The sequence below is a fragment of the Erpetoichthys calabaricus genome, chromosome 5 (assembly GCF_900747795.2).
Source record: "Erpetoichthys calabaricus chromosome 5, fErpCal1.3, whole genome shotgun sequence".
Classification (NCBI taxonomy): domain Eukaryota; kingdom Metazoa; phylum Chordata; class Cladistia; order Polypteriformes; family Polypteridae; genus Erpetoichthys; species Erpetoichthys calabaricus.
The window spans coordinates 40,682,813-40,709,272 of NC_041398.2; the positions used below are offsets into that span (position 1 = coordinate 40,682,813).

Here is a 26,460-nt window from a genome sequence, read left to right on the forward strand (position 1 = left end):
AGAGAGAGAGTGTGTGTATGAGAAAGAGAGAGAAAGAGAGAGAGAGAGAGCATCCATGCCTTTCATTTATTTGGTCTGCGTTTGGTTTTCAGGGTGTCCATAATCAATATCATAAGAGACAGACAGCGTGATGTAGTGGCTAAGGCAAGTCCGTATGACAGCTGCAAAAAATGTACAGTGTGTGGAACAATTGTGCTGCATCTTGATCTTAAGTTGTGTGTTGCCTTAGGTAAAGGCGCCAGCCAATTATACATTATTATTATTATGATGATGATGGTGTTGTCTTTGTCGCTGTATCCTGCTTAATATTGTAAACTGATGATTTAAGCCACTAACAGAATGTATATTTGTTACTTTCTCATTTTCTTTGAAATGTATTAGTTTTAAAACCGTTACAGTTTTGCGCGGGTTTAATAATATCATTAACACTAACAGCAGAGTTAGTAAATTATAGGAGTAAAAGAAAGGTCACACTTATATGTATAGTAAAACTGTGTCACTTTGAACATTTTAAAGCTATCTCAGTTGTGCGCTGTCTGAATAACAACACTGATATTAACAATAGTAATTGGTAAATTACTGGAGAAAAAAAAGGTAACCGTTACGTGAGTACTGGTAATTAATGTTCTCCGCAAATCTCTCTAATTTAATTTCCAAAAACAGGTACTGTAAATAAAGAGAAACAATAAACTTGACACTGATCATTTTATGACATCCCAACGACAAAATGATTAGTGAATATTCAAAGATAATTAACTTCGTTAAGTGGATTTTGAAAGTGCAGACTCTGAAAGACTACACGTGAAGCATGGCTCGATTAACTCCGGGGTGTCTGTCTCTCCTGGAAAGCGGCGGTATAGATGTGCACCTGCCTCTCTTGTCTCTTAAAAATCAACTCGGGCGTCTTTTCGGGGGTAAAAAGGAAAGTATGTCCTGAGAATTTTTAAAAAGCTCACACGTGGAGTGTCAAAAGCTAGTTCGTGCCGCCGTTTATACACAATCTCCACTTGGCAGTAATAATAATAATAATAATAATAATAATAATAATAATAATAATAATAAACCCTGTTGTCTATTTAAATAAAAGATCAGCGCCCTGCATTACATGACTTAACTTGTAAAGATAACAGCTGTTTTGGCCATTATTTTCGCCACGTGTAGAAATCGGATAAATGCGAGCGAGTCCGCCTCTTGTCGCGCATCCCGACCGTGACGCATTTCGCTCCTGCGCGTGCTCCTCAGGATTTCCTCAGATGCGGTTACCTGTTAAGGTGCACAGGCTGCGCAAACCCCTACGTGATGAAAGTCGCGTCCCTTTCCGCGCCGAGAAGGGGGACTTTAGAACTGCTGTGTGCTCTTTCGGGAGATCTTTATCATTATTGTTCTCTAGTCTACGCGTATTTCTCTGTAACGTTTCTTTTTCTGATCTGCCCTGGGAGATCTATCTATTATCCTATGCTTTGTATTCTCCCTTCTCTTTAATTTTCCTCTTCATCCTTATTTCGCTCCCCTGTTCTCCACCACATTCTTCCTGTCTTTTTGACACTTTGTTTATTTGGCTCACATGGCATTTCCTACTTTCACTTATCTAATGTTCACCTATTGCCAACTTTTCCTCTCTCTTCTTCATCACCTGCCACATATCCCTCCCAACACTACTTGCCCCACTCCCCCCGCCCCCCGTTAGTCCTCCGTCTCTCTCTCTCTCTCTCTCTCTCTCTCGATTTGGGCCAGAATCCAGTTCTCGCACGCTCCAGCGCCCGGCCCGTTCAGACTTTTCACCCCGCCTCCCAGCTCCTGGAGTGGGGGGAGAACTGCCCCGGAGCCTGGCCGCTTGCCTACCGCGCAGCCTCTGCTATATAAACACACAGTGGAGTCTGCCTCACATTGAGAGACTGTGTGTGAAAAAGAGAGAGAGAGAGGGTGAGTGAGTGAGTGAGAGAGAGAGAGAGAGAGAGAGAGAGAGAGAGAGAGAGAGAGAGAGAGAGAGAGAGGAACGGTTTAACTTTCTGCATTCGCAAAAATTCAAACACTGGCACTGCACAACTCAGGGCAAGCAACAAGGCATTTACGCTATATCTTTACTACTGTACTATATGCATATGCAATCGATCAAACGATAGTTTTTTCTGTTTTCTTTACTTTTTTAATGCATCTTGGGAGAAGATTTTTTATTATTTAATTTTTAAATTCCCGAGGAAGAATTTCAGAATTGATATATTTTTCATATATAAACTTTCCTAAACTTTTTAGATGACAGGTAGTTTAATTTAATAAATTCAGATATTATAAACCAAAATCAATCTTACTTAATATATGCTTAACTAAAAGAGGGCACACATTAGATTTCTCAGATATATGAAATACTTGCATGTTTATTTAAACCGAATTCCTAAATAAACTACAGAAGATGCACTCACTAGTGACTTACCATCAAAGGCAGTTCTTATTGTATTTTAAGCCTACGTAAAAAGAATTTCGGATTTCAATTAGTTCTCTTTCACAAATACACATACAAATGTATCTTCTCTAATATAAAGAGAACTTTTAAATATTCCAAACTGGCCTATATATTTTGATATTTAATATGAAGGATGCAGAATTCAAGATGAGTGATTAGTATATTGGTTTATATTTACTTACTTTTTCCTAAACAAATATTTAGAGGTACTTTTTTTCCATTTTAACAAGAAGATTTACAAAAGGGATTTCTTCATCACCGTCATCATGATCTTTGAGAGTTTTGACCTGGTTTCTGCCCTGGCTACCATCGCTGCCTGCATTGTCTCCATGGCTCTACTCCTTGCCGTGTCACAGCAGTTGTGGCAACTCCGATGGACAGCCACCCGGGACAAAAACTGCAAGCTGCCAATTCCTAAGGGATCAATGGGATTCCCCATCATTGGCGAGACATGTCACTGGTTTTTTCAGGTAAGCCACCATCCGGTGTATAATCCTTCTCCGATCGCTCAACCCCATACTTGATGTGCATGACTTGCATGTTCTCCTCTTGCTGTCTACTTCGGAAGTTGTAGTCAATCCGAAAACACGTTGCCTTAGCGCCCAACACATTTTATTCTCCCGATTGTTATTCTGTACGATGCATAATTGCTCTGACTCCTTGACTCGCTTGATGTCAGTTGTCCAGGCAGGCAGATATCCACACTTCGTACTCGGGGTGCATGAGCGAGTACAAGTCGGGGTGCTTGCTGCAACCAGCGGGCATCAACTAATTAGAAGACTGCTTTCCTCGGATTGTCCCTAAACTACTGACTGTCCGTGGTCTCATCATATCTAAAGCGGCCCTTCTGTCCGACGGAATCTCCCACTGAGCCCCTGGCTCTACGGAGAGCTCCATTTGATTCTGTTACGTTAATTGTTTCCCGCTGCCCGTCTGCCCGTAGCGTTTACTGTTGTTCCACTTGCCTGCTCAGCTCGTCCCCGACATCGGTCTGATCGGACAGCTCCCGCGCACCTGTCTCACCGCCTCACATACAAAATGTACTCACTGATCATTATTCTCACTTTCACACTTGCCTTCTCGACTAACAGCGCATTCACATTGGTATTCTGCTTAGTCTTTCCCGAGTTAATTATTTGCCTTTTCTTCCCCATTTTGATCGCAGAGCTCCCGCGTGTATGATGCTCGTATTCCGCTCTGAAATCCTTGACAATTAGGTTCAGTGCGCTGTTGCTTCCCGGTTTGTTCAGCTCTGGCCGCTCGTCACTGTGTGTCCAGTGCGTTGATTGTTCTGTTTTCTCGAATCGTTAGCTCTCCGCGCTCTTCTCTACCAGGGACGCTCCGCGCTCTCCAACGTGAATGAAGCGAGAGCTGCACCGCTGAGTGAACTGGAGCTCTTTGAGGAGATCCGGCGGCACTGCAAGCTGCGCACTACTCTCAAAACTTACAGAGCCTTCACGCAGACGAAAACGTCTGGAGGCATACTTGAGCATCGGGCGGTCACTCAATGGCTTGGCTTTTTTTGCTACAAAAGGCAATCATGCCTTACTGCACGATCAATTCTTTTCAAACTGTGTATAAGAACGAAGATAGATAGATAGATACTTTATTAATCCCAAGGGGAAATTCACATAGCCTAATTACTAGGAGCTAGGAGCAATGTTACGATGTAATTACCTCGAATCCGTTTTTAAAATATATGAAATACATTCCAATGTATTAGTTTTAAAATCATTAGACACATCGATATGTTTAAAAACGTGAGTAAATTCAGGCAAATAATCCCCCCGAAACTTCACAGGATTGTATTAATGTCCATAATTTACAGCAATATTCTAAATATACGTCGACTTGCTACAAAGTTAGCTTATCAGGCACATTATTATTGTGACGAACAACTGACAGCCTTTGAAGTTCGCAAAATTGTGTTTCTGAAAGACCAGTTTCTGGATCCTGATCCCTCCTTTGCCCAGGGTTTCTACCCGTTTCTATCCCCGTCAACAAACTCCTCAACGCATTCACCTGGCTCCCGCAGGGGGGCCATGGTATCTCCTTACAGTCCATATAGGTGCGATTAGTCGGCTAGAGGAATAGATCAACCAAAGCAAACTGTTCCGAAGTGAGCGGACGTCCCGTACAGTCCGGGTTTAGTCTTGTTGCATGCACTATCGATATACGCACCCGATATATTTCGGGATTTTGACGTGCATGAAAACATGGTTCATAGTCCTTGCTAAATGCGCTGTCAGTCGTTCTGCCTGCCTTGTTCGGCTCCCTATTCGTTGTGTTAATCACACACTGTACAACAAGAACAGAAAGATGTGCAAGACTTTCAAGACCCGTTAATGGAGTGGGTGACAAAATGTGACGTTATGCATGGAAAAAGATTATCATCATTTTATCATTTTTGTGCATGAGCACTGTAAACATTTATCTGAATGTTACTATGGAGTTTGTCCTGTAGGTTTCAAACATGGCAAATTCTTGTCCAAGGTGCTAAATCGCATTCTAAGCCTGAACTCTTGTAGCAGAGAACGCATACACAGAACAAGTTCTTTTTCATTATTTGTTACACCATTTTTTTCAGGTTAGAGCTGCAAGAAAGGCAGATGTAGAAATGTACATGATTTACTTTGAAGATCATTCTAGGTGCTTTTGTTCTGAAGGGGAATGGAAATCAGTTCATATATCAGACAAGTTTCCCTCTCTAATTTAGCAGATTAAGAGCTGTAAAAAGGTGCTAGAAAGTGCACGAGGTTCATCTGAAAATGCTCTGCAAATTGATCCTCTGTGAGCTTGAAAAAACAAATGATAAATAAAATTAATTAGTATTATCTATGAATGATACCAGTGGGTGTCTAATAAATCACAGGTTGTATTTATAATGCACAAAATGTCCAGCAGCTGAAATGGTCAGGTGCAAAATACAGATAACATAAATCGCCCCTCTCCAATATTTTGATTACTCCCAATTTAACAAAATGATAGAATATTTTGGGCAGCAAAGTTCAATGGATGACAGAATTCAGGCAGCTTGCACTCACACAATGAAGAGTATCAAAGGCGACACCACAATTCCAAATGTGATTTCCGCTCTGGACTTTCTAACCAAACTGTCACGCTCATTGCCAGTTTTTCGATGAAGGTCAGAGGGCTGTGCCGCTTGAGCTTCCATTAATGCAGTGTTTTGCAATGCAAGGGTGTTGCTTCTTTTCCACTGGCTGGGAACCTATGCCTTCTGGTTCTGTGACGCACTCCCAGTGACCTCTGTTTTGTATCTGGTGTGCACATGGCAGGCATGTTCAGCTGAGGGTTTTCTACTTAAAACAAAGCAGACTAGATCTGAAATGTGCATTTGACGTTTGGTGTTCTGGTTGTTGGACGAGTATCCCTTGCTGGGTGGGTCCCCACTCTGAATGGAGGAAAAGCCTATAACTTTTACTTTAAATATGCTGTTTTAATGGATTCCTTTGCAAGGCACTTTTTTCAACTTAACGCAATTGAAAACCATGAAAAAACATACCGGTACATCTCTGATAAAACACTGAGATCTTCAAGCAGTCCTTTATCCTAGTTGAACTTAACACCTTAAATACTATTTGCACTATTTAATGCTGCAGCAGCCACTGCGCTGCTTGGTTCATTTTACCATTTGGTCACAGAAGCTACCCGCCACCCACCATTCTCCTGATATCATCATACACGTGTGTGAATGTGTTGATGTAGTATTTAGAAATTCAGAAAATGTTTAGATTTTGATTTTCTTCACCTGATGGGTCTATTAGTTCTTTAGTTATTAGACAATCTATCACATGGAATTTATGTGACACCACACTATAACATTTTTCTTAGCCTCAAGTCTCAGTCAAAGGCTCCTGCTGTGTGGCTGGTAGGCGTTGTGCTTAATTTAGCACCGTGGACAACTTCCAGATCTTAATTGCAAACATCAGGCAGCCACGGTCCATTAGGAGGTTACCTAACCTTTGTCCTCTTGGTGAGCAGTTGATTGACTGCCAGACAAATCCTCAAGCTGCTGTTACATGGTGCTTAGAGGCACTGGTTCACTTATCTATGCCATTTAAACAAAACAATGTTCTTTCTTTCTTTCTTTCTTTCTTTCTTTGGAATTCAGTTTTAAAATATGAAGTAAATTAACTTACCGAGCGCATAATTTTTGTCAGAAAATTGCATCAGTTCATTCTGTTGCTGAACTTACCTAATCCATTTCAGGGTCAAGGGGCATCAGAACCTACCCCAGCTGAATCGAGCCCAACACAGGAATAGACTCTGAATAATGCACTCATATGGGGCCACACATATCTATAGACTGGGGGAGAAAAACTGGAGAACAGGGGGAAAAACTATGCAGACATGGAGAGAATGTGCAAACTCCAAATCTGCAATAAGAAGGCTAGAATTCCAACTCGGGCTCCTTTCACTGTGAACCAACAGGTTTAACCTCATCACCACCCTAAAAATCTCAATCTCACGTAGAATAAAACTATCTGAAGAGCATCAGTAGCTTTTTTGAACTCATTGGTTTATCAACAGTGACCTTACCTTGGTGGAGCTGGATGCAAGGTAGCATGCAGTCCTGAATGGGGTACTAGTGCATCACTGGACACACTTGTACATATAGCTGCAGTGTCAGAAGTGGACAACAGTTTTAGCTGTGCACCTCAATCAGGTGTTTCTGTCTTCTTCATGTCACCACCAGATTAAGTCATTCTAACAAGCATTCTGAGCATGGGAAAGGTGCTATATAAATCCATCCATCCATTTTCCAACCCGCTGAATCCGAACACAGGGTCACGGGGGTCTGCTGGAGCCAATCCCAGCCAACACAGGGCACAAGGCAGGAACCAATCCCGGGCAGGGTGCCAACCCACCGCAGGACACACACAAACACACCAAGCACACACTAGGGCCAATTTAGAATCACCAATCCACCTAACCTGCATGTCTTTGGACTGTGGGAGGAAACCGGAGCGCCCAGAGGAAACCCACGCAGACACGGGGAGAACATGCAAACTCCACGCAGGGAGGACCCGGGAAGCGAACCCAGGTCCTCAGGTCTCCCAACTGCGAGGCAGCAGCGCTACCCACTGCGCCACCGTGCCGCCCTGCTATATAAATAAAATGTATTATTATTATTATTCTTAAACGAACCCAAACTTTGAGTTACCAATTAGCTTAAAGTGAATGTTTTTTGGGGAAACACAGGATCTTCTGTAAAAAGCCCACTTAAACTGAGGACAAATTTGGAAAATTCATGCAAGCAGTGCTATTCATCTCATTCTTACTATATTAAGTTATCAACACTGATTCAATAATTGATTGGTTGATTCATAAGGTATTGAATTTAATCTGCTAATTTAACTTTAAAGGGGATAGTACAATCAGTAAATCGATGAAAGCGGCCAACGTTCCGTCATTCTGATGAAATAAACCTAAAATATGAAATCCAGCTTTTTTCCTAGATGGCAAACTAATTATTTGCCAATAAATGGACACCTTCAATTAATCAACTGAGGTTTATAATCCAATTTATTTCAATCACACTAAGTAAACACGACATACTGTAATTAATTAATTAATTTCTTTCTTGAATGCAGTCTGGTGGTTTATCTGTAAGGCACACTTCAGTCAATCAATCAATTGAGTTCTATAGTTCAATCTATTTCATTCCTAATAAATAAAATTGACATTATTAAGCAATTTTAATCAATCAAAGCTGTCTTTCATTTTTTTTCTTAAATGTACTGTGGTTGAAATGATCAATCAATCATTTCATTCTATCCAAATAAAGTTAAAATCTTTCTTTCTTTCTTTCTTTCTTTCTTTCTTTCTTTCTTTCTTTCTTTCTTTCTTTCTTTCTTTCTTTCTTTCTTTCTTTCTACAGAGAACCACAGATCCATGGAATGAATTACTGTGTAGCTTGGTAGACAGTAGTATTTTAAAGACCTTCAAAGCTCAACTCAATGTTATTTTAGATAAATGATGTCAACAAGAATGGAAATCTTTTTCGAAATTGTTCTAATGTAGGGATTTACCTTTAAAGGACACAAGGAATAGTTTGATCTGATAATGTCTCGTGTTTTAGTAGTAGAGCGACATGTCCAGAGATGTAGGACTCCACTTGCAAACTGTCAGTTGATCCTGTTTTATATCTTTCTCCAAACTGGTTTTCCTAAGCTTGGATGAATGCTTTTTTTTGGACTGCTATAATTTCCTCAGAAGGTCTTACCTTTGCCACCCTTATCCCAGTCAACTTGCCACCTGCTGTCCCCATGACTCTTAGAACTTTGTTGCTGTTGTGTGCCATCAGCTCCTCACTTGACAAGTGTCTCCTTTTGACCACTGGTGTAGACAAGGCCAGGTTACAAAATGTATTTGTTATGTGGTTATTTTCTAGTCTAGTTTGCAAAAGCCTTTAAAAGCTTGAAAATATATACTGAAATTGAATATGCCATTATTTATTTTTTAATTAATATTGACACAATCATATCTGGTCTACTGGGATATTTAAAGTTATGATCCAGACCTGACTGAAAAATTACTTTGGGTGTTTTCATACGGTATGAAGAAAGTGATTTGCAATTATTTGTAAAGACTCTGTTTTACAGCTTACATTCTATATTATTTTAAAGAGGTAGAAGGAGCTATATAAAATGAAACTTGATGCACCAGACCTCTAATGGTGTGGTTGTAAGTGTCTCATTTTCCTCTCCCACCAACCTAACCCAGCAGTCTGCTCGCTGACATTCCTTACATCCAGACCTTTGATGTGTGCATTTCACTGGGCTGTCAGATGGACTGCCATGCTTCCATGGCTTTCACTCTTTCTGATGCATATGACACTACAAACAAAGGCATGCCACGATGCTCACAATGAGGTCATTTTGCGTTTGCCTTGAAAGTTTTCTCTGCTTTTGCATCTTCTCACGGGTAGATGAGACCCCCACTCAAGGAAGCGATGGGGGAAATTACCAAAAAGCACTCTGTTGTTGTTGTTGTGATTTTTTTTCTCTCTCGCCTTTTTTGTACTGGTGAGAAACCAAACACGGTAGGGGCTTGTGTCGCAGTAAATGTTCTGGACAAGGGGTGTCAATGAGCTTAAAAAGCTTTTCTTTTTTTGTGCTCTGGCCCTTCACACACATCCTCTTAAAGCCCTGTTGTTCCAATAGATGCACAGGATCTCATGGCGGTATGCTAATGCTTCTCCAGATATGAGCAGAATGGTCTGGAGAATTGTCTACGGACTGGATAAGAAGTTCAATTGCTGGCCAGGGGAAAGGGGGGCATTGGGAGGGGGTGGCGGGATAAGGGGTTACAGCCTGGATACTGTTCGATGAACTGGCAGGCTGCCTGCTGAGAGACTGTTTAACAAAAACCATCTCGGCAGGGGTGCAGGGCAGCCGGTGAGCCCCCCCTCCACCACCCGGCAGCGCAGGCCACGGGTGCCCATGCCGATCATGAGGCCACAAAACACTACCCTTGCAAGATGTCAGTCCCAAAGGCTTGAAGGGGTGGGGGCACTGGGGTGAATTTGAAATATAGCTTTCTTTACATGATTGACGAGATTAGGAATGGCCTGGCACAATGCTCCAGTGCCCCTCTGTTCACCTCAGACAAGTGATGTCTTTCATCGGTGGCATGACTTGGCACCGCTTCTGGTGTTTCCACAAGGATGAATATGCATGCAGACTTAACAAGGATAATCTCACTCTAGAGGGCCCTTCCAGGTCAGAGCTTAGCACTTTTGCCTTTCTCTTTCTTGCTTGTTTTTTCTGGAAACATCTCGCTTTCCACACATACTGTTGACTCTTATATGGCTAAAAAGTTTCCACTACATATCCAACCATGAATTGGTGGGGGAAGTGCAATGAAAAAATCAAATAAATATATAAACATGATGATACAAATAATTTTAATAACAAGCACAGATGTTGTACAGACACTAATGAAAGTAATACACTTTGGATCATGGTCAGTACACAGCATGGTGTAAGCACTCATGGCTTATTGCAAATAATTTATGTTTTCATTCTGCTGATCAGCACAAAACCTTCCCAATCATCAGAACAGAAGTAGACATTGTGTGTGGGCAGCATGGTGGTGCAGTGTCACACTGCTGCAGAGACTTAGCATCTGTGCTGGGTTTTGCATACGTGTAGCTTTTCTCCAGGTACACAATTATCATACCACATCTTAAAAACATTCATCTTAGGTTGATTGGTGACAATAACTTGGAAATGTGTGTGTGTGTTTGTGTGCAACCAGCAACAGATTTGTACTCATTTGGGGTTGGTTTCGATCTCACACTCAAAAGAGTACTGGTGTGGATTCCATATCCTTATGACCCAATAATGCAATGGATTAACTCAAAATGGATGGAAGGATGGCTGTGTGTTCATCTATACAGTACAAATATTTATGTACATACAGTCATTGTACAATTAACCCATAATTAGAAGTTTTTCCTCCATAGGTCTATTCCATAGAATTCATGCAGGTTCACATTATTTTCTTTGACATCTCTTTATCTATAGTAAGTGACAAATGAAAAAAACAACCTGCTACTTGGACCTCTTCTTGATGCTGCTAGGACAGCAAATGATTAGGTGCTCTCATAATTAAAAGAACTCAGTGTGGCAAGGCTGGATCATGTTAGCCTTGGGACACTTGTACTGTCACTACAGAATGTCTCATAAACAAAAACAAATGAATTTAATAGAGGTTAAATGACCAGTGTAGGCCTGCGTGTGACTGGCTTACAGTGTTGGTTGCAGCAAACTTCTCAAGCTCATTGAGAAGGATTTGGAAGGCACACACAAGAGCATTGCAAAATTGGCAGATTGGGCAAAAGATGATTGCAGGATCTATGCCAATGATTTTCCTCATGAATTTCTAGATTATGCATTGGACCATGATGTGAGGCATTGTTGATGGAGTTCATTAAAACAATGGCATTGATTGCCTATATCGCTGAATTGGTCACTGCATTGGTGAAAACTTCTCATTCAGGGCTGATGACCACTAACATCATACTTGACAATGACAGACAATGGTACTGTCTGAATGACATTCTTGTGAAACATGCTGCCAGAATAGTGAGTATTGTGGCAGGGAGTGACATTGCTTAAGAAAACTGTTTGTTTCTTCTGCTTGTTAGAGGTAGTTTAATTTTTGAGGCAATATGCCAAGGAAATCATATCACTCAATGTACTACTTTTCAATGTAAGCCCTTCCTGAAAGCATTTACTAAAAGTATAATTAAGAGAAACACAAATCTATGGCTTCCCAAAGAATGCCTAGATGTACTCAGTATTTCTTCTTGCCACATTTCCAAAAAGAGCATGTGTGGGATTATCCTAGCATGCCAGTTAGCATCCACACACCATTGCTTTTTGGAGCAACAGCTGCAAAATGCACATATAGATAGTTGGATATACCATAAGACAACGTTTAGCATTTGTTTACATTTGAACTGCAATATGGAGCAGCTTCTACACGATAGAAGTGAAAAATATGTGGAGACTTAGCATGATTGATGCCAGCTGTTTGATTCTTTGAAATTAGTTCTTCAAGTAGAACACAGAAACACAAAGATTATAAAGATTTTCTACATACAGAACCAAAGATACATGGAATAAGATAGCTGGCAGGATGATAGATAATACCGCTACAGGGGCATTCATATTTTGACTTGATATTTTTTTTAAAAAGCTAGGTGACTAATGAGCTAGGTCATGCTGAAGAGCTCTTATGAATCTCAGCACCTCTGCTTATCTAATGAAAACCTTCTACACACTTTCCACTTATGTTATTGATTTACCAAATTTTGAAATAATTTTAGTTAGTCACATGCCTTACTGATTTGTGTCTAAATTAAACCACTTCTTCTACGTCTTGTGTTTCTTAAAAAAAAGGTGTAGCTTGTGGTTGCCATTATAAATGGATAAGTTTGATGAATATTAATATGGGATGACACCATACATATGAAAAATGTTTCCCTGCTTCATTTTATCTTCCATTCATTGCAGAGTTTGACTACTATGGTATCATCCCCTCCTATGTAATGGCAACGTTTTTTTCCAAAATGTTACCATCCATACCATCTGCTGGACGGACCCAGTCCTGTCCCCATGCCATTTCTGTAGCCATAACTTGTATGAGTTAGGGAGATCTTGGAACATATTAAAGACTTTCTAGCCCAGCAATGTCAAGAGGTCAACCCTTCAAACATAAAAACAGGTAAATCATTATTAGATATTTTAGCACATACAATAAGAATCTGCCATGCTCAGAATGGACCATCTTTAGTAAAAGTGTACCAATTAACAATGAGGGGATTAGTCATTGCTAAGAATTCTCTTAATGCTATTATGCAAAACTAATTAAAAATGTTCATTCCTACAAGCTCAAACCAATGGTAATCATTATCCACTACTGGCTCGACGTCAACATTTGGCAGCTGCCATTTAGTCATACAAATAAGACTCCATAAGTGTTTCTGTGTGTGTTGTTATTTTCTTATGGGAGGAAATGTCTGCGCTGTGAAGTGGAATGAAGTAGTGTAGCATATCTTAGTGAATGAAAATGTAATATTGAGTGTGTGCAGAGGTGTTTAGTACTCAACAGACAAGGGATAATGAAAAAAAAGAGAATCTTAGTGATTGTCACATTGATTTATGGAGCAAAGCGGACACAGAAAGGGAGTCAGATCGCAGCACCCTCTAGTGGCAGGTGGCTCTTCCTCTCATAAGGCACTGCAGTTAGAGCCACTTGTTCATTACTCAGTTTTATACTGTACATGCTTATAGTATATACTGTAAAAGTAAAATTTTCCACATTTTTTCATACTTAAAAATAGAAACCATATTGGCTTTAGCTATGAACTGTGACAAAATACCTGGCAGCTCAAAGCCAGACTTTTCCCTGCTGACCAGCAAACAAAAGGTCACATTACAGAAACCAGACATGTAAATGTGGATAACCCCTGAGCTTGAATCAAGCAGCTCTTTCAAAGTGAAATCTAAAAAAAAAATTGAAAAGTCATATTGAAGAATGAAATGGTGGGGTCTGTTTTGGGAAAACTAAAAGATTCAAACCGTTTACTTGTTCCTGTCTAGTATACCTATTAGAACTTATAGGCCCAATACTCAGTCTTTGAAAATATATCTACTTCTAGGGTAACACAGAGTGGAGATTTGCCTATCTATTTTCACTTTGGGGGAACTGCTTTGATAACTGGCCATAATGACACTTCAACTAATATATTTTAAATAGGATTATAAGTTAGGGTAGCAAAATGGTTAATGTAGATGCCTCATCGACCCTGCACCCTGTGGTCAAATATTGAGTCTGTGTAATATCTGTGTGGATTTTCCTTCATATACAGTACTCCAATACATAATGGTGTGTAGGTTAAGTTAATTTCAGACTCTAAACTGGCACTGTAATGTATTGGTTCATTGTCCTGGGTTATCCTTATCTTTCACCTGTTGCTTCTAGGATTGGCACCAGAACCCTGAAGTTCTTGACAGACAAATGTGTGTCTCAGAAAATTGCGTATTATGTTATAGTAGGCATACATTTCGGAGGTCCTAAAGGTATATGAAGCTACATCTGCTAAAACAGACAATTCAAGGAGGAAAATCATACAAGTAAAGAGTGTAGGCTACTACTACTTACCTATTGAACAGTTTATTTCTGTGAATGGTGACAGCAGATCAGCTCTGTGCTAAATTTAGTGTAAAACATATATCAGAGGAAGCCACAGCCTTTACATACCTTGTCTTTAGGCAGCCATATAGATAGCAGCTCGAAGATGGCAGCATCAGTTTACCATTTCTCTTCCAATTATCTTTATATATATATAAAGTGATAAAATGTCTGTCCCTCTGGTGTCCATACCTGGACATAATGTTAACCATTGTGCAAAAGAGGAGTGTTTGATGTACAAAGGCATATGGCTGGTGTAAGACAGTAAACTGTGAGGTGTATGTCTGTACGTCGACGGCGTTCACAACAGGGCTGGAATGTCTAATGAAAAAAGACAAAAAGACACACAAAGAAAAAGGGATTTAAGATATAGTTGGTGAACAGAGGTTGATAAATGCAAGATGAGATTGAAACAGATGGACCATTAAACCTGTTTTATTAAACGGGTGTTTCACTATGCTAGTCATGTAATTAAACAATCTTGTATCTAAGAGTGCTTTTACATTTTCTGTTTTGAATTATTTTTGTGAACTTTGTGAAGGCTGCTAAACAAGATGAATCAATTCATTGAGTGTTGCTTAATTTTAGTTTAACACAGAGTTAAAAACAGCATTTCCTTTATTATTTTACTAATGATGCAAGAGGACGCAAAATGCAACTTTGGTAGTGTTTTTATATGGTATCCATATAACACCTGAAATTAATGTTGTTTTTATTCAAAAGTTTAAAATGTTGTCATGTTTTATCATTTTCTGCATCTTTGCTGGTGCTTGATTGCTCTATATTGTCTCCCTGCAAAAGCCTTTTTCTCATATACATTCTTTGACTCCTTTGAATTCAAAAGCTATAAATTGTTTGATGCAACAAGTGGATCTTGTGTTGCAATATTACATTTTTGAATTTTGAATTTTGCTAAATGAAGTCCTGGAGTAATGGAATTATATAGGAAGTGCTGTTTGGAGAAAAAATGTTTTATGATCCTAAGCATTAATTGACATAGATACAGTATATATATATATATATATATATATATATATATATATATATATATATATATATATATATAATTGAATTTCTGCCTGCTGCTCAATAATTATTCAACGGTTGATCATATCTCTCCTCTCTGAATGCTCATTTTAATAATAACAATAATAATAATAATTATTATTATTTCTTATATTTATATAGTGTTTTTATGGCTAAAAAAATATCCTATTCAGTTTTTCTCTAGGACAAATAATAAGTGAGCAAGTGATCCATTTGTGACGAAATCCATGAATTATCTGGAGTAATAAAAGTCTGTAGAGACATTGGGAGTGAGAGGGGGAAGATACTTTGTGTTGATATGCCAAGAGAGGAGGACAGCATGTGTGCTTTTTGACTCTCATTTGTTCCTGTGTTCGATTTGCACATTTAGATTGTGGTGCATTCTACATGTTCTATAAGATTTCAATATTATTACTGAGATACTGATATAATTATTATTACTGTTCTATAAATTGTTCTTTGCTGTGTGTTGCCCGGATGGGGATGGTGCCCTCCTCCAGGGATTGTGCCTCCTCCAGACCACGAGGGGGCGACAGCCCTGGTTGCTTTGGGGGCCACGGGTCCAGAGCTTGGAAGCTCTACCCTGCAGGGGCCCGTGGTCACCGCCAGGGGGCGCCCCAATGCCTTGGGGACCCTGGACCTCAGCGCTTCTGCCACACCCGGAAGTGCTGGGGGGAAGAAAAGAAGGGACATCTGGAGTGCTTCTGGGGTGCGCAGCCGGCACTTCCGCCACACTTGGGAGTGCCGGTGGAAGATTGCCAGGGAGCACCTGGAGCACATCCGGGTGCGTATAAAAGGGGCCGCCTCCCTTCAGACAGAGACAAGAGTCGGGTGGAAGTAGGACGACGTCGGAGGAGGCCAAGGAGCCGGCCTGAAGAGAAAGGCATTGTGTTGTGTGCCCAGGACTTTGGGGACTGTGGGGTTTGTGAGCACTGTACATAATGGAAAATAAACGTGTGTTGGGTGTCTGTCTGTGTCTGGGAAAACCTCCACAGCTGCAAAACTGCTTCAATTTTTATACATTTACACTTAATTTCTTCACAGTAAAATTTCACAATTTTGACCTCTTAGGAGAAAAGGGCTTAATAAGCTCAGAAGCATTAGATGCTAAATATTACTAAACAATGATATGTATTTCTGCCGCAATGAAGGAAGTCTTAAGTGTCAGATCTGCTTTATTTATTTTAAGGACGTCACATGCATTTGACACTCTTTCGGGTGAACAGCTAGTGTATATACAGAATAACTATGCGTACTTATATAGGGCATACTAGAATACTAGATAAAAGGGCACAATACATAATCCTTAATCATGGACATATACCTCAAAAATAATAATCACTTTTTCTACTTTCTAACTCATCCTAGAGTAGTGTGCTAATAATTCAAACCTAGCTTATACAGGAGTTGTTTAATTTGGGTAATTAGGCAAACAAATGCTCATTTATATATGTACCATATATTTATTTATTTATTTATTTATTTTCAAGTGACCCTCTCAGGACACGATTGGTTATACAAAATGAGCCATTGCTTGCAGTTTTACCAGGACTTCCTAAAAATTTAAGTCGTTTAAGTGGCTTTGAAAATATTGTATACAGTACAATATATACATATATATACAACATATACATGTAAAGTATACATGTGTATATATATGCCCACATACACATATATGCACTCTATATGTATCTTTAATAAAGCTTTAATTATATCAATCAAGAGGCATCTATATATGAAATGCTAACTTTGTTTGCCACTAAATTACTCACAAAAAACTGGAGCTACAACTTTGATTGAGAGTTTATAATGTGATGTGCACTGGTGAACCACAAGATTTGGCTAATAGCAAACCTCACGAGGTTATCACAGTTTGCATCTTTCTTATGGCAAACTGCATAGGCAGACTAATCGAGCAGGTGACATGGCAAAGAGAAAAAAAAAAGAATAGTGACATCTGCTGAGCAAAAAAATAAAATTGATTATGTGATAGGAAGAAAAAGAATGGCAGTTCCTGCATCCACTAAGCATCAAGCATGTGCAGTGTGGCAAACTGTTGGTGCTTGGAAACTACTGGGGGTGCCAGAACCTTGATCTTTTACATCCTTACATTGATGAAATGCTGAAAAGCACTACTTACGTCTATTAAATCGCCAGTGTACTCACTGTATGGCTGTACTTTTTCATACATGATAACAAAAGAATGTATGGCGAAAATGGAAATATTCAGCTTGCTCTAGAACCACCTTTATCCGAGGACCATAGGTCCATGTGTTGGCTAGCACTAGATGCCCTTAGAAAGTGTAATTAATCAGGGGCAAACACATAAAACTGCTGTTATTGCAAGAAAAAGAACATCACTATTTGGTCTTGGGCTACAAAGGCTTACATGAAGAAACTGCTTGCAAAATGCCTCTGCCTCAAGTTTAATTTGTTATACATGACTCAAAAAGCTTAAACAAATACTTTCAAAAAGAAATGTGTAGAAAGCTGAATTATTTTCAAAAATGTTTTGTTCTTCTATTCATATTGTAGAGCTTATATCCTTACCTATCTCTTATGTCTAAACACATACACACACACACACACAGCATATATGTAAAGAGTGTGTACATGCAATAGATAGATGATAAAGGTGCTCTATCATTAAAATAGATAGACAGACAGACAGACAGACAGACAGACAGACAGACAGACAGAAAGACAGACAGACAGACAGACAGACAGATAGATAGATAGATAGATAGATAGATAGATAGATAGATAGATAGATAGATAGATAGAGAATATGGGTATATTTATGAATTTTTCAGAAAGGTCAAGCATTTGAAGAACTATTACTCAGATCAACATAGCATCCCCTGAAATGTCAGTTAAAGAAGTATATAGTGCATGTGGGCAGCATGGTGTTGCAGTGGTTAGCCGTGCTGCCATCAGTTCCAAAGACCCTAGACCACTCACTGTCTATCTGCAGTATGCCTGGTCTTCCTTCATCTGTGTGGTTACTCTAGTTTTTCATCCTGCATCCCAACAGTCATTTATGTTATTGTGGCTCTAATTTTACCTGAATTGAATATTTGTGAGTGTTTGCTCCATGATGGACTGACATTCCATTCCGGTTGGTTCTTTCCTGCCTCTGATGCTGTTAGCATCAGACTGTAAATTGGATTAAGTAGGTCATTTAATATATACATATATATACACACACACACACATATATGTATATATACATATATATATATATACATACAGAACAATGCTTATAAATTTCAAATATTTAATATTTTGTTTTGTGTGCTGAAGTGTGTCCGTCTTTCAACACAGTAAGCAATACCAATATAATCATGAATAACTGAAACAGTAAACGTGTTACACACCTCCCATGATTTGTGTGAATCTGAAATATATTATTTAATAAAGTAATGGAGGCACTCACTTAGCAGTAAGTGTTTACGTGCATCCTGTACATAAACCTCTTCATTTAGATTTGAAAATCATTGCATACATTTAAAAGGAATATGTGAATCTGTTCTCAATCAGGTTTACTCTGTCTCACTTTACTTTACATTAGTAGTAGGGTGTTGTACCATGTTAGCCATTATGAATGTAGAGAAAAGTCAAGCAAAATGACACCTTTTATTGGCTAACTAAAAAGATTACAATATGCAAGCTTTCGAGGCAACTCAGGCCCCTTCTTCAGGCAAGATCAGCTCAATGCTGATGGTGCCACCACACCAGCCAGATGCTGCATTCTTGGATAAGGATATGCAAAAGGACATTTCTGAACGTCACTGTAATTGTCAAATCTGACAGAGTGTGTAGCTGGACTGTGGTCACTGTGCTGCTCTGATGGCTACTTTTGACGCCTGGTCACCCAGACTGGTGACCAGTGTAACTTAGTGAACTCTCCAGTCAGGGTCGCGCTGCAATGTTCTGAATAAATAGAATTAAAGTGCTTTTTTTGTGGTAGTAATAAAAGAGTCATTTGTACAACATTTCCAGTGCAGCACAAAGACTACCTTTATGTGGTGGGAGTTTCAACCGGTGTCCAATTTATACAAAAATTTGTATTTTTAGTCTGTTTGGAAGCAGTCTGTGGAAAAAAGCAGTCCCCTTTATCGTGCCCCTTGTAAAATATCTGATAAATTTCTTTTAAAAAAAAAAGAGAAATAAAAGAACTATTGAAAGACATATCTTAACTCCGTCACTGCCAGGCTGCCTTGAGGTGGATAAAGTGCAGGCTGGAGCTTTTGAGAGATCGACCAGATTAATCAGGGCTTACCAGGAAACCTCAGGAGTAGCAGAAGCGTTTTAAAGCAAGTAAGCAGGACACACATTTTACACAAGTCTGGTGGCATGTCGATGCTACAGCAAAATAGCAGACCAATTCATGTAATATGGTCCTAGCTTGCATTGTGAAAAACTTTTACTTTAAAAGACACTACATTATGATTTATGCATAAAAAACTATGTATGGAAACTCTATCTAAACAATCTGTTGGTCATTTGATTCATTTTATTATATATCTTACATACTGCAGGTAGTCTATCAGAGGTCACTTTATAAAACCCTAATTTAATACTTTTCTGTCTAATTGCCTTTCTGTATTCATTGTTGTGTTACCTTATCTGTGAAGTGCACTCTAATACAACACAGTGTGGAGACATTTAAATACATACTTTTTTTGAATATAATTATTTTCCAATTTAAAAGTGCACATTGCTAATTTGCACCCTTTATCTTCTGTTAGAATCTATTTATCGAAAGAGAGAATGCGTAAGTGTGTGTAAGTGTGTTTCTTTCCATATTTGTTGTACGCTAATTTCATTGCTGTTATTTATAGTCTTCCTGTATATTTACACTAAATATTCAGATTGTAGCTTTTTTGAGTAAGTGCATCTTCAATTGAGTTTACCAATATGAGAAATACATATACTAGAAAGCATGGCCTTAATGCATCTCTTTCTTCACATATTGTACATAGTGTGTATAATGTATGATAATTTATAACAGTAGCCGGGGTGAATGGCCAGTTAGCCTAGATCTCCAGGGCTGTGACATTCTCTACATTTCTAGAGCTTTCAATTAAAGCTGACACCCCAAGGACCTCCAGAGGTTTATTTTCTCTAAGGATGGTGACAAGGAAGTATGCTGACTGGAGAAATTTGAATGTTGTCGACTTGCTATTTCTCAATGATAATACAAGATGACTTATATTATCAGGATCAGTACTTTGTAGTACTGTATGCTTAACAAAAACTATTTGTATGTGTGCGCACATCATGTAATTTTAAAGTGTGAAATTGCATTTTACCTGTAAACTTGTTATAGCATTATGAGCAGTGAATAGTGCTATACAAAAATAAATGGACTGATTTTATTTATAGTGTGTGCAAAGATCTACCAATTACTTACAGGAAAGGATGTTATAATATTAATTATAATATGTTAGAGTTTCTCTGATTGTTCAATCTGTAAGGTTAGGAAAGGTTTTACAGGAAAACTTTACAACCTGTGGCCAAAGGTTCAGATGACGTTCCCAAATAAACTTAGAACAGAGTTATTCACAATAATATGCATTAATATAAGAGTACAGAAAATTCTTCATCAAAATACAGAGTTCTTTTATTGTTAATATAATTGAAAATGTATTAGAAAAAGCAGACATGAGGCAGGTGAGGCTATTAGTCTCAAAGGATATAGCAGTGAAGTCTTGTTAACTTTTAAAATATATTTAGTTAATTTTCACCTTGAGAAAGGGTCACATCGGGTTGAACTTCTATTTTAAGTCACTTTCTGAATCCAGGTCTTGAATTGACTCTAATAAAAATTGCTGTGCATCCCTGGAGATTTTCCAACTCGACTGCGAAATACAGGGGTTCCATGTTTTGAGCTGCAGGCAATCATGCAGAAAAGAGAAAAGGGAGTTTTCAGAGAATTAGTCATGTTTGCAAAACATGCAGGGAGTTTTCCTTATAGATTTGGGAACCACAAGTTTAACAATTAGATTTGTTTTAATGTCAGTTTCTCAAGCAAACTCATTCCTTCAGGGCTATTATATAATAACTAAGCTGAATGACATTAAAATAGGTTGGGCAAATGGCAAAGGAATCAGAATTGTCCTACTTATTCTGGTGAAAATACTGAAAGTGCTATTAGCTGATGCCTCCACCCTTCTCTTTTCTGAATACCGGTATTTCTGAAGCCTTTTTTTGGCAGATGGAAAGCGGTCTTGTCTGTTCAAGCCTGCCTGGTGCAACTTACATTGACAAACATCCTCACTGTCAGAATTTCACCCACTTTGGCCTTTCTTCATAACAACGTGTTCCCACCTGAAAAAAGAATTTTCAATATGCTCACCAAGATCTAAAGACGTATCAAATACATTGCCTATAGTTGATCACTTGTGGTCATTTCCTGGGGTTGATATGTGATGCTGATCATTGTAATGCTAGTGGAATAAGCAGTCCAACGGGAGCAGTGTCCACCATGAAAGGTGCTAAACATAGTGGAAATAAAATTTAAGAATTTTAAATCAATATAAGATCATAACTACAATAGTAATCAACAATAACTCACTTACTGTAACTTACTCTGTGCTTTGATACTTGATTAGGCATATCTGTACAGATAGATTTTACGCAGCAAAAAAAGGTAAAAAAAGATTAGTGTTGGTCTAGAACAGATATTAAAGAAGGACTATGGGAAATGATAGTTAAAATATATCTTTTTTGGCAGGTTTTATTAGCAAGTGGTGGAGAATAAAAGAGGTCTTTCTCTAGGGGCAAAAACAGAAGTGTAACTGCTGTTAGCAAAGATTGTTTTTAATGTAATCTGACTGAGTCTCTCTAACAATTTATTTTTTAAATTTTGTTGCGTTTAGTATTTGTATTTGGATTAGTCAGAATACTTCATCATTATCTTGATGACGTCATATTAGCACTGACTTCACAACGTTTGACGTCGATATGCATTGTCTATTTAAAGATGCCTGTTTTCATTCCAATTTATATGCTTATTGGATAAAGGGATTGATGCATTTTCAAAAATTATAAATGTTTGTCATTCTTAGAAATACGAATCCCAAGTCAGTTACTAGATTTTACGCTTTGGTTTTCTCTCTACAAAAATGTTGGTTCTGAACTTTGGTCCTTACATGCTACATCTTATCTGACTAGTTTTGTCTGTGACACTGACTATGACTATGCTCACCCTTTTATTTGGTTAGCTTACCTCCTAGTTGTTCCTTTTCCAGAGATCAAAACAATTTTATTGGAAGTCATTAAATAATTTCCTAAAATTTTTTTACTTACAAACCCAGACTTGAAAGTTGTATCTATTTGTAATCAATTGCTCAAGCACTAGTCTCTTGTGAGGTATTTTCTTTCTAAGTAAACTTCCAATGCTGTAAGACATCTGATGTTTTCTTTAATATCATGTCTGCCATTATGACACGTGTGTCATTTGCCTAGCAAAAACGTAGCTTAACAGCAAACTAAAGCTCTAGCTATAGAAACAAATGCACAGAATTACATAGTCCATAGGTGAACAATAAACAAAATGGCACAGCGCATAGATAAACAAATAAAAATGGACAACACACAAAAACAGTAAAACCCCAAAAATGATGTGCTTCTAACAAGGTGATGTACAAAATTTACATATACAATAAAAATGAGAATTATAAATGTGGGGAACAAGCACACACAAAATATTAAGTCTGAACAATTACCTATATTTATAAAAAGTATGTAATGTAAATAGCAATGCAAGCACAGAACACTGCAGCAAAATGTATTCCAAGGCAACAGACACATACATTTGCTAAGCATAAAACTCACTCACCCACATCAAACCAATTCACAGTCCCCTGTTAACCCATCGACATGTCTTGAAGTCAGAGCCCCTTGGAGACGACAGAAATTGAAATTCCCTGTAGGATACAATTCGAACAAGGAATTGAACCGTGGTCCAAACCAAAGCATAACTATATAATTTCCACTATGTTACTTTGTGGACAGGGCAAAAATATGATCTCATAAAAGACCAGAGAGGGATGGATGGATGAATAGATGCCTTTGCCAGGAATGTGCTAGAACTCCACGCCTTATCCATCCTTTTTACCTGCCCTTTCCCTTAGGCCCTTACTATCAGTCACATGAGAGAAAAGTGAGGACATAAAAAAGTCCAGGATAACAGTAATGTATGACAGTAACAGTTGTGAGACATGCCCGGACACCATCAGACTGACACCACATCTTTATAAAACACACGTTTATTTGCCTTTCTGCACAACAGTCCCACACAGCACACTGTTCTCCCAGCACCAATCACCCCTACTCCGGGCTTTTCTCTCACTGTTCGTGGGCCGCCTTTCTTCTCTCCATGGGAGCTTCGTCCTGCTCCCAATCCCGACTCCAGCTCCCTGATTGGAGGGAGGAGGCCCCTTTTATTCTCACCCGGATGTGCTCCAGGTGCTTGATGTTCTTCCGGCAGCACTTCCTGGTGTGGCGGAAATGCTGCTCTTGTACCCGGAAGCACTCCGGGCGTCCCTGGCAGAATCGTCCTCCATCTTCCTGGGTGTGGCGGAAGTACACGTTCCCCAGGCTCCCTGAGGCTCAGGGCGCCCCCTGGCGGTGGCCATGGGCCCCAACGGGCTTGAGCCTCCTTGCTTCTCTACCATGGTCCTCTCCCGATCCAGGGCGGTTGCCCCCTCGTGGCCGGGAGGACGAATATGCCACCTCCCAGTCCTTCTAGGCGTCCCGGCCAGGTCTGTCCCCCAGTCTCCTGCGACACAGTAACAGTAAAGTCTTTCAATTGAGATAGCAGTTCCCTAGCACTCCCCCTAATTTTGTAAGTTTATTTATTGATCTTATGTTTGAACTTTTTATGTGTTCCCAGGATGCTTTGAGTTAATTATGGTTTGGACTCCGTTTTTTGAACATTTAGCCTATCTTTGGATTTCACTTAATTTTCAGAATGTTTTACTTTTATCTTTTCTGCCTTTTCCATGTGTGACCTCCTGTCTGGATTTTGGAAACAGTCCTAGACTTAGACCCAGTCCTACAAAAGTGAACACACTTAGAGAAAAGATTGTAGCCTCTTTAAGTTTCTGTGAAACAAACAAGTTGTGTTTACTCTGTCCATTTTACATCATATTTTAACAATTCAGCCCTAAAATTAATTTAGATTTTCATTGAAAGGAATATTTTTCAGTAGTTCAGTAGAAATAAATAAATTCGAAAGTATAGAATGCATATAGAAATCAAAGTCTTTATATAAGTCTGTTCTGTAAAATGTAAAAATATACTTAACTTAATTCTCATCATATCTACTGAAAATTTGTGGCTCAAATGTTTCAAAATTTTCAATATGAAATTAGTTCACTGATATCCTTATTTTTGGTCTTGTGTTACCCACAAATACTTAAAAAACACTGATTTTAGTTATTTGTGTAACAATAGTTATTTAAATAACAAGTTTTGTATATATATATATATATATATATATATATACAAAATATACTTATTTTAGTTATTTATATAACAATATTTAGTTGAAATTGGTAAACATGTAATGGTGTTCTTTTTGGGAACACCAAGTAGGTGGATAATTTCTTGAAGGTGTGACAGGATTTAGAAAGATTTGCTGGTCCTATATGTTACTCATAAAAGTAAAAATATGTACACTGAATTTTTTCTAATCTACTAATATAGTAACTGTTATAATATGCCTTTTTAATCATGCAAAAACTAGTGATGAAGAAAGATGACACATTAAACGTAAACATCATTTACTATTAGACTAGTACTCTTAGATACAAATTTCACACAGTTTAGTGCAAAATCATTATTTTCCTTATAAAGATAGTGCTTAACATAAAATGTAATGTTTAAAAATGAAGTCTATTTAATGATGGGCATAATACCAAATTGAAGAAAGTAGCATTCAGTTTCAGTACCGTTGTAAAATAGTGTTTCCTGATGCCCAAAACAAAGACACTTATTTGGTTCTTCATTCCTAGGACTTCCCCTGTGCCCTTTCAGTTTCTTCATGCATGTTTGGTTATATGGTGATAAGTGATATCTTCCCTGATGAACATTCTACAGAAGTGCCATGTCACTCAGCATGTTTTATTTCAGTTTTAATATTTGAATGGCGGGCATCAATTAAAAACTTGAATAACTGCTGTTATGGCCGCTTATTAATACAAAATGACTTTATAATCTGGACATACTTTATATCCTAATACATCAACAGCAGTAATTCTAGATCTGCACATAACATTGCACACTTTTTGACTTTTTAGTAAGTCTTTGTTACCTACATTTTGTTCCATAGCCGTTCTTTGCTTGTCCATAACTTTAAGTATAATTCATGTTCCTTGACAGAAGGACCACAAATGAACAGCTTTCTATATTGCGCTATGACTACTCAGACTGCACAAAACTTCAGAAGTGCCTTTTTCATTAGAAGAGAATGAGGTGCACTCCAAATGTACTAAATTGTAAACAAAACTGAATGTGCTATAAAAGAAAGTGATAAAAATAAAGCTGAACAGGAATTCACATTCACCAAATAGTAACTTCCAAGCATGAAACATACCTCAAAAAAAATCAGAATTGTTGTGATTTTTTTAAAATGAATGACAGGATGAAATAAGCTAATTATTCTTCTTGAATCTCTTTCTTCTCTAGGGCTCCAGTTTCCATTCATCCCGAAGGGAGAAGTATGGGAATGTGTTTAAAACACACCTGTTGGGTCGACCATTGATCCGTGTGACAGGAGCCGAGAATGTGAGGAAGCTCCTAATGGGAGAGCACAGCCTAGTGAGTGCTGAATGGCCCCAGAGTACTAGGACCTTGCTGGGCCCCAACAGTCTTGCAAACTCCATTGGCGAAATCCACCGAAACAAGAGAAAGGTAGGTTCGTTCAGTGGGTTTTTTTTTGTAAGACTTAGAGGCACTTGAGTTCAAGACTCTGAGAGGCCTGCAGAATATTATTCATCTTGTATGAATGCCAAGTCTTGCAATACATTCTGCTATCTAAAAGTGCCTGAAATGAGTGATAATGAGGAGAGCTCTGAGCCATTAGAACACATTCATGCATTTGTTCTCGATTTCTGATCTGCACAACACTCAGTGCATTTTCCTCATTGTTCTGCTCTTGAATGCTCCTGTCTTTGCACCAGTGGGAGTCAACTCTCATGCTCTGCTATCTGGAG

The 26,460-nt window shown here is 38.6% G+C and overlaps 1 protein-coding gene across 1 annotated transcript in view; it reads left to right on the plus strand.

The window, feature by feature from the left end:
* Positions 1–1,701: 1,701 nt before the first annotated feature.
* The window catches only part of LOC114651640 (cytochrome P450 26B1), a 71,120-nt gene continuing 46,361 nt past the window's right edge, over positions 1,702–26,460 (plus strand). Inside the window, exons 1-2 of the mRNA XM_028801462.2 lie at positions 1,702–2,931; positions 25,934–26,158. Of these exons, the coding sequence (XP_028657295.1) occupies positions 2,728–2,931; positions 25,934–26,158 (429 nt within the window). The 5' untranslated portion in view covers positions 1,702–2,727. The remainder of the gene's footprint in view (positions 2,932–25,933; positions 26,159–26,460) is intronic.